We start from the raw sequence: 13,802 nt of genomic DNA, 5'->3' as shown, positions 1-13,802 counted from the left end.
TGGACAAAAGAACCAGAGAGGTGGAAGGGTGATTCGACTATATATATATAAAAGAACACCAATATACAAGTAGATAAATATGACTCACATAATGATGATTCTTATAATGAAGCACAAGTTCTCTAATTTTATACCGTTCAAATTTAATATTATTCTAATTACTATTTTAAATTAAATGAATTTCTATCACTAAAATAAAATTTTCAATATTTATGGTTTATACTTTTCATTTCAGTTTTAATTCCTATGTTAGCCATAAATGATAGATACTAGGCATTGTGTGTATATCGACATGTGTAGGAAGGCTCAGACAGCTATAGCAGGATTTGGGTAGGGATATATGAATAACACCAATGTTGCTTCAATTACAATTGAATATATTAGTATTTGTGGAAAAAAAAATATAATAAAATGGTGTTTCTAAGAGTTGCAAATAGTTTTACCTCTTAGACTAAAAAAAAAAGATGCTCCGTGAATACGAGGAATCTATAATATTTTATAGGGAAAAATGTTCATACACCCCCTAAACTTTCAATTAGTGGCCAAAAAACCCCCTCAACTTTTTTTATGGGCCAATTTACTCCTTAAACTATTCAAAACTGCCAAATCAATGCTTCAGTTAGTCTCACGTTAAAACACTAATGGACATGACTTTTAAAAATAGAGATTGCAAATCCACAAATTCCCACCCACCCAGCCAAGCCAAACCCATTTCCAAAGCCGCCATGAAAGTTCGGTCAGTGAAGCTCAAGGAGGCCCACAGGGCCTCCTCCTCCAGCAATGGCCGTGGCGGCGGCTCCTTCTACTCCATGGCATGGGACCAGCAAGCACATCACCTCGTCACTGCCTCCGCTTCCGGTATATAAAGATAAAAAAAATTTACATTTCTTCCATTTTTCTTTTCCAGCTAGAATAAATCAAATGTGCAATAAAACAATTATAAATTCAAATCATTGATACATAAACCTCGAAACTCCATTAAATTTTTCGAATTTCAAATGCAAAAACATGAACTTTTGAGAAACCCCTAGAAGGAATTTGGCTAAAATTTAACAACCCCATCAATTGAAGAGCATAGAAAAAAGTCAAAAACTTTATCTTTGAAAATTTTTGATATAATTGTGGAGTAATTATATAAAAAAAAAAAATTCACTGTATTCCTCTAGAATTCAAAGTACAAGAGTTTTATCTTGACCTGGTTGGATTTTGACAAAATGGGGTCGGGTCGGGTCGAATCCTAGCCGTCGTCTTCTTCATAGTCGGACTTGGTTTTGGGCTTCTGGTACTTCTCTTCGATGAGCTTGGCCTTGTAGAGGGCATCGTGGGCGAGCTTCCTGATGTTCGGAACGTCGGAGTTTTGAGCTATGTATATTCCACACACCGTCCCTACTATGAACGAAAAGCTACTCTTTATGATACCCATCTTCCCAATATCTCAAAAAACAAAATATGGGTTTTTTTCGATTTTGATTAAATTTTTTTTTTTAAATGGGATTTTTGTGTTGCGGAGGTTGAAGAAGAAAGAAGTATGAAAGATTCTAGAAATGGTGATGGCCGTGATGAGGTGATGTGCTTGCTGTTCCCATACCACGGAGCAGAAGGAGCCGCCGCCAGTCGCCACGACCATTGCTGGAGGAGGAGGCATTGTGGGCCTCCCTGAGCTTCACTGACCGGACTTTCATGGTGGCTTTGGAAATGGGTTTGGCTTGGCTGGGTGGGTGGGAATTTGTGGATTTGCCATCTCTGTTTTTAAAAGTCACGTGAGTCTCACGTTTATTCCATTAGTGTTTTAACATGAAACTAACTGAAGCATTAATTTCGCGGTTTTGAATAATTTGAGTAAATTGGCCCATAAAAAAGTTGAGGGAGTCTTTTAGCCAATAGTTGAAAGTTTAAGGGGTGTATGAGCATTTTTCCCTATTTTATATTAGTCCCAATATATCGGCTCAAATGCATCAAATGATTCAAATTAGATAATGCATTCAAAACCAAATGAACAGAGTCGTATCAAACAAAATAAACAGTGATTATATAAATATTTAGGCATAATGCACTTGACTTCAACATGGGTTCTGCATGTCAGTGAGAGTATGTCACGTATCGATGATTCTCCTCGATTTCTCTTCCTCCTCTTTTGAACTATTGTAAGGTTGAATTTATTCAACCATATGTTGGCTTTATTCCGGGGCAAATTTACTTGTAATTTAATAATTAGATACCCTGTATTTAGGTGGAAATCATGTAAGGGTTGTGTGTAAGAGAGTGTGAAAAATTCAAGTGTGTGTGCATTCAAAGAGCTTCTTGCGACTAGAACTCATGAGTCACTCGCGAGTAATGACTCGCTAAAATGCCACATGTGTGAAGCATGCAGGAAGCTAAAGGGTTACAACAGCTGGAGCACTACAGGACAAAAAAGGATAGTTTGGCCAGTTAGTGGTTTCACGACTGAATCTCGCGACTCATTCCAATTGCGAGTTAGTCGCCAGAACACCCTGTTTTGTAGAAAAATGACTTTTCACATTCCTCACTTACCCTACTATAAATACCTTTATACCCACGAAATGAAAAGAGCTCCCAGAAAGAATTTTGAGAGAGAAACCCTAGATAATAACAAGATTGACTCATCCATAATCTTATACCTTTGATTATCAAATTCATCTACTCTCACTCTCTCCATTGACATACCCTTGAGAGGTTCATTAGCCAAATCAATATCTCACCATACCCATATCAATGAGGAGGTTATTTGGTGCTTGGGAAACAGTTTAGAGAGGACCAATTCATTTGGTTGATGCAATGGGCTTATTGCGGGATCTAGAAAGTTAGGGAAGACACGGTTTAGGCTTAATCTTGTTGGAGCAAGAAGCTTGGAGGGCTTAGGTGCATTGGGTAGATTAGACTTAAAGGGTCTATTACTATTCGTGTATCCTAACTTTATTCTGTAGTTGGCCATTTTACCGTTTGGAGGGCGGCAGAGAGGTTTTTCTCCGAGTTCCTCGGTTTCCTCTTCAATAACACGTGCTAGTATTATCTTAGTGTTTGCATCTCTCTAACCCTTACTCTTGCCTTTTAATTGCTATTGTGTTGTGATTAATTACCGTTTAGAGTAGTTTGTTTATTTGTGCATTGCTTGTACTTATAATTCCACACATTTATTGTTTGAGTATAAATTTGTATTTGTCAATTTGAAATTGGAAGTCTAAACATTTACTAGTGTTTTATACACCAAGTGAACTTTCAATTGGTATCAGAGTGGCTACACTTTGTCAGATTTCTATATCCTAAGTGTGATCATTGACCTTACAATGGATAGGTTTCAATCCCTAAATGCAGCTCCCTTCTTTGATGGGAGCAATTACGCCTTTTAGAAAGTACATATGCGTGCATTCTTGTGCTCTATTGATGAGAGTGTATGGGATGCAGTTGAGAATGTATGGACTAGGTTGGACGCTGCCAAATCTACTTGGGATAAGGCAGCCCTTGCAGAGGCCAATGCTAATAGTAAAGCTTTGAATGCTATATTTTGTAGTGTCTCACCCGATGAATTCCACAGGATTTCACATGCTATAATCGTCAAGGAGGCATGGGAAATTTTGGAGACCACATATGAAGGAACAAAGAAGGTGAAAGACACCTAGTTACAAATGTTCACCACTCGCTTCGAAGAACTAAAGATGAGTGAAGATGAGTCATTTGAATCCTTTTATGGGAAGTTGAATGAAGTGGTGAATGGTAAATTCAACTTGGGTGAAAAGACTAAGGACTCCAAGGTTGTGAGGAAGATCTTATGATCATTGCTGGAGAGCTTTCGTGCCAAGGTCACCGTAATTGAAGAGAGCAAAGATCTTAATGAGATTAAGATTCAAGAACTCATCGGTTCTCTTCAAACTTATAAGCTATCTCTACCTTCACAAAAGAAGAGCAAATATCTTGCGCTTAAGAAAATCAATGAGAGAGTGGAAGCTCAAGACTCCTAGGATGAGGGTGAGGTTGAAGAGGAAGTGGCATACCTTGCAAAGAACTTTCGTAAGTTCTTAAAATTCAAGAAGGATGCTAGTACCCTTAGTGACTTGGACAGCTCCAATTTGGATTTGGAAGAAAGTTCTGATAGAGAAGGAAACTACTCTGCATTTATGGCTATCGCACCCGTGGACTCCTTGGAAGATTTGAGCACTCTAGTGGAAGAGCATGGTGAGCACACTGAAATGGAGTCTATGGGGTTAGAGAGGAATCCGATGATGAAGATGAAGAATACATCTATGAAGGAGCAAAGAAATTGCAAGAATCTTATAATCCTCTTCTTTAGAAGACCGAAGAGTATGCTAGAGTGGCTAAGGTAACCATTAGAAAAATGAAGAAAGCAGAACAAGACTACAAGAGCATACTTGTGAGGAACAAAGAGACAAAATGTGAAGTTGAGAAGCTGAATGAAGAGCCAACAGATGCCTATTCTAGGATCAAGTTTCTTGAGCTTAAGCTTATTCAAGATAATGCTAAAGTGGAGCGGGTTGCTTCAAAGAAACTTGATGAGGTGCTTGCTTATCAAAAGCCCTCCTCCGATAGAAGTGGCTTGGGATACACCGGAGAAAGTAGCTCAAGTGCTAATGTGTCCAAGGAGATGAAGTTTGTTAAAGCTAAGGAACCAATGGTACCAACTCCACTTGTTGAGAATGTGAAGGTTGAGAAGAAGCCAAATGTGATTGCTCAAAAGGTTTTGACAAAGCCTCTAAATCCACTTGTGGCCAAACCCAAAGAAAAATGGAAGTCTCTTCCGAAGTCATAAAGAGGTCCTTAAACTCATCATTTTTGCCATGATTGTGGAGTCCAAGGACATACTAGGCCAAATTGTCACAAGCTTCACGCATTGAACAATGCGGGTTCTCAAAGGCCAAGAGGACAAGGAAAGGGCAAGGGGAACCACAAGCAGTCAAAAGGGAGAGAAGTCGACCCCGGTATTGGTGATGTGATGCAGATGATAGACATTATCACTTATTGTTTGGCAAACTTTACCTTAAGGTTTGAGAATCGCAACTTAAGTACCCAATGCTCTAAGGGAATCACTCCAAATGCACGTGCCGTGTGGGTGAAGAAGGATACTCATGCATAAGCATTAGAACATGTCTATGCATCAATTCTTTCGATACGTTGTGACATTATTTGGTTGTTTGCTTATATTTTCATTCTAGCATGCTTTTACTTTTTTTTTTTTTTTAGTTTTTGAAAGCTTTGAATGGTCATTCTTTTTTATCAATCTTTACTTACTTTGTGTCAAAAATTGAAAAACAGATAAAGGTAGAAAATCCAAAAAGTTTGATCAGCATTATTATGTTTTGTCACATGCATGTTTAGCCTTATACCTCCGTACAAATGGCTTTGTGCATTTATGAGCTTAGCTTGTTCTTTAAGCACTTGTATCTTTGTGGGAAAAATCTTGATATCTGTGTGATTGTTGTAAATAGGTTTTCAAACTTGTCATGAATGATTAGTCAAAAGTTTTGTTGACCTTGAGACATGCATAGACTTGTGTCTATATATCTTCCCACTCTTTTATGTTTGGCGAAAACCACATTTTCATCCCTACATTTTCACGTGATTCTTACTTTGGTCCCTATCTTTTATTTTCACTGCTTTTAGTCCATATTTAGAAAAACGCCTTTCATTTTAGTCCTTTCCGTCAGTGCCCTAATGGCAAAGTCCTACGCGGCAGATGGAACTATTAAGATAATAATAAAAAAATTTATTTTGGCATTAAAAAATGCCATGTCAGCATCTAAATTTTAAAAAAAAAAATTATTAATTTTAACTAAATAAAAAAAGTTAAAACCAGAATTAAAAACCAAAAATCACATGAATTGAGATCTAAGTGTATCTTGAACAAGAACATAAACCCAAATCTAAGAACACAAACCCAGAAATTAAAATCCAAATATTAAAAATCTCAAAATCACCATTTTCTCAAACCCAACAAAATCATCAAATCCTAAAGCCCCAAAGTACCAAAGCAATCCAAAAATACAACACAACAAATCCAAACAAAAAAAAAATCTCAAACTCAGAAAACCCAACTCAAGCAAGTTGGATTTTAATTAAATAGAGCCTCACATCAAACCCACTTCGCTCAACTTCACTCACATCCTCCACAGCCGCTACAACTCCAGGCAAGACCTCAAAGCTTACACTATCCACCCCTGCCACGAAAGTGCCGTCAAAGATCACGGCCTCAGAAAGGAGCATTTAGAAGAGCGTTTTCATTGTTAGCAAACACATCTTCATGCCCATTAATTGTGGCAGTGTGTTTAGTTTCTTGGTTAGTGTTGCAGGTTCCATCAACACCCGTGTAGGGGTAGCTGGCTTCAGTTGTGAGGTCGTGATTGTCTTGGATGAATTGGAAGGCGTTGTCCATCAACCCCCCTTCACAGCCTTGATTTACGCCACTGGTGTCACAGTCAACCAACTCTTGCTCAGATAAAGAGATTAATTTGCTAGTTGTTAGCTGAGTAATTCCTTCTGTTGCAGCTATTGCTGAAAATGCCTAGCAACAACCTATTGTTTGAAAGAAGAAGAAGAAGAAGAAGAAGAAGAAGTGAGTAAGAAAACATTTGGTTAGTATTTTTCCCTAAAAGAGTTTGATACTAACCACATTGTCATTGGTCCTTGATCGGTGTCACGGCTCCTTTTTGAGTTTGAGATTTTTTTGTTTGGAACTCAAGTACTATAGAAAAATTTTGAAAATTTTTTACGGTACTCGTTTTCATGGAACTCGAGTACCATAAAAATTTTTCAAAACTTTTCTGAGTACATTTTTTCAAAGAATTTGAGTTTTTGGAACTTGAACAAAGTCGAGTTTCAAAAAAGTGATAGATCCCTATATATTTCCAAAACATTGGTATATTGCTAATTGTTTTTGGGAAATAGTGGTAGTGGGCTATTTTCCCCTATGACAACAAATATGATTGGCATGCTTCAACTACCTAATAAATGAATGTATAAATTTGTCCTTTTAATTATTTGTGACAAATCAATTTGTAACTATGTAATAAATTGTTGTATCTCTAGCATCACTATTTTTAAAATCATAGGTAGATAATAAAAAATTTACTTAAAAAGAACTTCTTTGGTGAATAATTCCTCTTTAATGAGAAAGACAAAAGGAAGAAACACATCAAAAGAAATTTTGGCCATTCATATCTCAAACTGAACCAGCAAGGATCAATCTGGGAGGTCCGTGACGTTTAAAAGCATGCGATTTGTATATGTAGTTTTGTTTTATTTTTATTTTTATAATTATATGTATAGGTTTTGACAAAGTAGGCTTCTGGTCAAGTGGATAAATGATTTTGTTGGGTTAAAATGAATTGACCCCTTTATAATTAATTAATTAATTACCCAAGTTAATTAATTAGATCAAATTTCATGCAATAGCATGGCAGCACAAAAAAATCACCAACTTATCTAAATTTAGCAGAATATAAATTTTGCACAGGTAATTTGTTTATGAATGGGGAAAACCATCGAGAAAAAACTCCACCAGATGATTTTAAGGTCACCACTCCCAAGAATCTACTATTATCAATCACAAGCGGTTATAAGTATAAGGAATCTTACCAAACCCTTTGGCCTATCCTGAAATACCAATCTACAGTTGAACCCTTACCCCAATACTCAATTGGACTTGTATTGTAGTGGAAATATTTCATTTGATGCACGAATCCCAGTACATGACTAACTAATGTGCACAGATCCCAGTACGTGACTAACCAGTAATGCACGAATCCCAGTATGTAACTAACTCCAGCAACTTGAAAAGGTTGTTGGTTGCAAAGTTCTTTAGTTTATCAACAATGAAGATCAAGAAGCTCCTTGGTCACAAAACCCTTGGCATAAAGACGCTTTCAGAGAGAATAATGAACTAGGACATTTTCTGCATACTTGGTGGAATTTAAAATAAGCCTTATATATGTCTAAGGTTGTGAGAAAAGAAATCCTATACAAATATTTCAGCATGGGCCAAAAATTAGATCTAGAAGTTCTGATTTTGTAAGTCTTGACAAAAACAGCTTGTATCGAGCTTCGATTATAAACCTCGATAGAAGTCTTTCTGTCGAGATTGCTGTTAAGATTTAATGAACAACTTTTCTTCACTTTTTTCTTGGTTAGATCTTTATGGCTTTAATACTTGACCTGGATAACATGTTTCTTGAAGTCCTAAACCCATCATATATCTACCCAATTACAAGTAAAGTGCATTTTGTCCAAGAATTAACCAATTATATAAAATATGTCTCTAACAGATTTTTTTTTGGGGGATAAATACAATAGGATTTTAACTTTTAATATCCACATTTTAGTAAATGATATTTATCATTATGCTAAAATAACAATTAGATCTTCTAAAAAAAACCAATTAGTTTATTTTTTATAAACATGGTTTAAATTTCAAATCTCTAATTATTAGACAACAAAAATTTTACTAATTGATTTGACTAAAAGCCACTATTACCCAACTCATTTCAAACCACCGGTGAACAAAGGAAATGTATCTGCTTTTGAATGACGACGAAAATAGTCAAATAGCACATTTTTGCAAGCTATGTTGTAATCTACTTTTAGAAATATGTAGGGATCTACTATTTTTTAGGTACTTGATTTTGGCGAAATCAAGTTTTTTATGGTACTCGAGTTTCATGAACTCGAGTAACATAAAAAAATTTCAAAAATTTTCAGAGTATATTTTTTCAAAGAACTCAAGTTTTAAAACTCAAGTTTCATGACAAACTTGAGTTTCACAAACTCAAGTTTTAAAAAAGTGGTAAATCCCCACATATTTCCAAAACAGTGGTAGATTGCTAATTTTTTTTGCTAAATAGTAGTAATGGGCCCTTTCGCCTTTGAATGACTATTGAGCATAGTCAAAACGGCACGCGATATAAATGCTACAAAAGGGCCGCAACAATCAGCATTTATGCTTTCTTTGTTGTTGTTTTTATTTTTTATTATTTTTTCATAGTGAAATAAAAGAAAGAGAAATAATTGTACATTTTTTGTTTTGTTTTTTATTTTAATTTTTCTAATAATTATACTTTTTATTATCAGAATAAGATATCAATCGATTTTTAGTGTAGACAAAATTTGAACTTTAAGAGCCTGTTTAGTAATGATTTTCTAATAACGTTGTTTAAGTGTTATGAAAATACATGTGGGTGAAAAAGTGTTGTGAAAATTCGAGCAAAATTTGGTGAACATCTTTTTAGGAAAATATTTGGTAAATAGCATGTGCCTAAAAGTATTTAGTAAGTTGGACTATTTTTGGAACTCGAGTTTGATAAACTCAAGTTCCAACCCAAAATTAAGTTTACTAAACTCGATTTACTCTTCGATAGTTCATCTGACGTGGATTAAAAAAAAAAAAACACCTTTTCAAGCATTTCATTACACAGCTTTCCAAGTTCCTTTAGTGAACCCAACCATTGCCTCACCCTCGATGGACATCTCCATTATAACTTCCACATCTTACAGTGTGATTGTCATCTCACCATGTGGAAGGTGGAAAGAATGGGTCTCTAGGTGCCATCTCTCTACAAATGCAGTGATTAATGCATGATCAAACTTTATGGATGGGACCATGTGCAAACGCTCTAAATCAAGCAATCTCACTATGGCAATCACATGCTCATCTACCATAGGATCTCGATGTGTCAGCTCTTCATGGTGACATTGACAATTTAGTGTGCTAGGAGGATCCTGCAAATATTATAACAATAGATAAATATCTTATACTTTGATCAAGTACGTAATATGCCATTAAAGAACAACTCAACATCCAAAAGCAATAGTATACTCTATAAGTTTATTTTCGAATCAATTTTAGGTTTTTTCTATCACTTCACAAAAAAGTTAATAAATCACCAAATACCATTATGCGAAAATTTTTACTTGGCCTCTAGGGTTCCAAAGTAACTCAGATTGATGATTCACTTGTTTCGTCAAAATGCTACAATCAATGGGCCCAATATCTACCGCCATGCTGCAAAACGTTTTTATGTCATATCAATTAGAAATAAAAGAGAGGAAAAAGAAAAGACACAAGATCTATGCATAAATGTGCCAAGTATGAGAGGAAAAAGAAATGACACAGGATTTATTTTAAACCATACAATATATAATATATCGACTGAAATCCTTTAAATTTACAACATTCAATAATCAAAGTAATAAAATAAAAAAGGAAGCAAGGTAAGAAACAAGAAGATCTAAACTTTCTTTCCAAGACTTGTGTACATTTTCTCAGTAACCCTAACAAAAGTAAATAAATTTAACCTCCAAAAGAAAAAAAAAAAAAAAAAAAAAAGTAGCAATGTTTTTCACATTTTGCTCTATTTGGAGTAATGGGTTTTGTTTTGTTGACCATTTAAATAGATCCAGAATATTTGAAGAAATAGCAAACATGCCAATAAAACTAAAAAGTAAAGAAAAAAAATCATAAAATTAAACCAACCATAGAAGGAAATCAGCAAACCAAAAGGCCCTAATGAAGAAATTCAAACATAAATACAAATTACACTAAAATTAAACATTACCAGAATCTGAATCATCTACCCTATTATTTATGTAACCAAGCATAAACCCAATATTAAAATATGATTAGTAAACAAACCCAGTTATTAATTACAAGCAGAACAACGAAAATGAGCTTAAAAATTAGACTTACCTTGTAGGCATGGCCAAGGTTAGGAACGTGTGGAACACCGGGATATTTAGACGATGTGTGACTAAGAGAGATCGGAGTGAAAGAGAGGGACGCGTGACCGGAGAGAGAGAGAGGGACGCCGTGACTATTGGGAAAAATCAAGAGGGACACCGTGAAGGAACGCTGGTGTATTTAAATGATGTGTGACTGAGAAAGACTGGAGCGAGAGAGAGGGATGCATGATTGAGAGAGACCGAAGAGAGAGAGAGACGTCGTGACTGCTGGGAAGAATAAAAAACTGAAAGTGGTATAGTGCCCTAGAAATTGAGTTATTAATCTCGGTTTCCATTTAAAAAATAATAATCGAACTCGTGTTTACTACAGTCGAGTTCCATCTGGGTTATTTTTTTTAACCACTTGGAACTCGAGTTTACAAAACTCGAGTTCCACGTGGTTTCTTAAAAAAAAAATAATAATAATTAATTCCACGTTAGATTTATATTGGTCAGACCTCGAGTATAGTAAAGTTGATTTTGAGGTGGAACTCGAGTTTGCCAAACTTGAGTTCCAAAAACAGTCCAACTAACTAAATAAGTTCAAACGCATGCTAGTCACCAAATATTTTCCTAAAATTGTACTATTTACCAAATTATTCCTAGAAGTATGTATTGTATTGCTTAATCAACAAAAACTGTTGTTTAAACATCACAACCAAACAGGTCTTAAATCTCTTATTCAATCATTATAAATTTTATCAGTTAAACTAACTAGAGACACACTTTTTTTTTAATACGGGTAGAAAAACATGGTTTTAAAAACAGCGATAGTCAAATAACCGAAAAAGAGACTGGTTATCGGTTTTATAGTCCGCCTGAGGTTAAACTGATGGTCAAACCGATGATGTCATAAATAATTTAATTATTTATTTATAAATTATAAAAATCTAAAGTTTAATTAATTAATTATTTGTATATTTAAGTTTGATAATGTTAATAAGTTTTTATGATTTTAATAATGTTAATAATTTTATGCCTAATTTTTATAATAAATATTATCTAAATATTAAAAATAATCTACTATATACGTTCACACGTTGTTAAAAGCCACCAAGATAGTAGTACATAAATTGTGAAGCAGGATAATACTGAGATCTATTAGTGCTACACGTGTGCCTAAGAAGTAAGAATATTGTAAATAAGGTGGTATATTGACAGGTGGATCACATTAAAGATTGGACGGTGGGATTAAGAGTGCGTTTGGATCCAAGTCTGGCGTCCACGTCCGCGTTTTTGGTTTTTTTTTTTTTTTTTTTTTTAACCCAGCCGCATAGATGAACTTTTCAGTGATGAACAGTGCACAAATGCACTGTTCACGGGTCCCACAAATTTTACTTTTTAGTAACTTTTTTATTAAAAATGGGTCTCACAGCACTATTCACACATTTAAAAATTATTTTGCTACAGTGTTTTCAGTTTTCAGTTTTCAGTTTCAGCAAAATAAGTTCTATCCAAACAGACCCTAAATGATCTCATACGGCTAGGGTTTGATTCATGAGTATAAAAGGCAACACTTCACTGCTTCAGTGCCGCCACTCTTCACAAAAGCAACACTTCACAAAAGTCAAAAATCAGTCCTCTGTTATCTGATTCTTTAAGAAAAAAAAAAAAAAAAATCTGGCCACAAGGTTTCAAATGGATTGAGGCTAATGTATGTATTAATTGTGGTCTCTCCTCTCCAAATCCAAACAAGCCCAGGTCTTTCTCTCGCTCTGTGTCTATGGGTATGTTTTCCCTCTTTCTTTAAAGATTTGTGATGCATGGGTAGGTTCACAACTCCAAAAAGCTAGCTTTGAGGGGAAAAAAAATGAGAGTGAGAAAGAGACTGAGGGAGGCGTGAGCGTTTTTAGGTTACTTTTGGTTTTCAACCCAACCAGCCAATAACCGGTTCAACCATACCAGTTCCCGATTTTTATGGTTGAACCGGCCAGTTCTTAACTATTTTCAGTTTTTGATTGATCTTTGGTTTTTAATTATGATCAGATCAGATTAGTGACCGGTTTTCGGTTGAACCAATTAGACCGGCTAGTTCGGTCTGATTTTTAAAACTACGTAGAAAAATGATTGTAGTTTTTTTTTTTTTTTTGAATAGAAAAATGACTTTTTTTTTTTTTTTGGTTAAATAGAAAAATGATTGTTCTTACCACGTGTGGTTATTACTTCCTAAGAACATTGTCGTAATGCTTCAAGTTCAAGAGCAATGGTACTGTGTAACAATAATTCAGAGATTTCAATAACATGTACAATAGATAATGATAAGGAATAAGTGGGAGATAAATAAAGTGGTGGTGATGCTTATTGAAATCACATACTAGCTCTAAGGTTCTGATAGGTTGTGAGAACTTAGAAACTAATGTATTAAAACTGGTAAAATATAAAGTCAATTATAAAATGGCACATCAAAATTAGTGGCAAATTTTAAATTAATGTCATTAAATTAATCAAATTAGATTATGACATGAGTCATTCAAATTGACATCACACTGGTATATCAAAATTTTCCACATGTCATTTGACCCAAGATAAATTTTTTATTAAAAAATTATGAATAATTATCTTTATTAAAATAAATAAATAAATAAAATAATGATAAATTTTCTATTCAAAATTGATAGATAATTATCTTTATTAAAATAAATTAAATAGAGATAATAATTTAACTTTGTTAATTATTATCTTTATCAAAATATGATATAGATAAATAGAGATAATTATCTCTAAGAAGAATTTGGGTCAATTATAAGTCTACTATATACTTTCAAGCATATCAACTCAAAGTGAAGTTTATCCTCTAAAATCATTATAAATAGAGGACATCCCCTCTCATTTTAGGGACTCAGTTTTCAAGAGGCCCTAGTTCTGGAGAAATTTTGTCTCAAGAATGTTTGAAGAACATTCGAAGAGCTTGAAGAACTTGATGGATAACAAATCTCTAATAAGCTCAAGGCTAGAGATTCATTGAGAAGACCGTTTAATCTATCTTCCAATCAAAATCAAGAAGATATCTTATTCGAGTTCTTTGAAATTCTATTGGAATTAAGCTAAAAAACCTCCATAAA

At 34.5% G+C, this 13,802-nt stretch overlaps 1 protein-coding gene across 1 annotated transcript; it reads right to left on the bottom strand.

Moving 5' to 3' along the window:
* Nucleotides 1–1,237: 1,237 nt before the first annotated feature.
* Nucleotides 1,238–1,468, bottom strand: LOC142639791 (uncharacterized). The gene has a single exon (XM_075813928.1). It carries the CDS (start codon nucleotides 1,421–1,423, stop codon nucleotides 1,238–1,240), a length of 186 nt encoding a protein of 61 aa, XP_075670043.1. The 5' UTR covers nucleotides 1,424–1,468.
* Nucleotides 1,469–13,802: the final 12,334 nt, after the last annotated feature.

The sequence above is a fragment of the Castanea sativa genome, chromosome 6 (assembly GCF_040712315.1).
Source record: "Castanea sativa cultivar Marrone di Chiusa Pesio chromosome 6, ASM4071231v1".
Lineage (NCBI taxonomy): Eukaryota > Viridiplantae > Streptophyta > Magnoliopsida > Fagales > Fagaceae > Castanea > Castanea sativa.
This window is presented reverse-complemented; position numbering and strand designations above follow the sequence as displayed.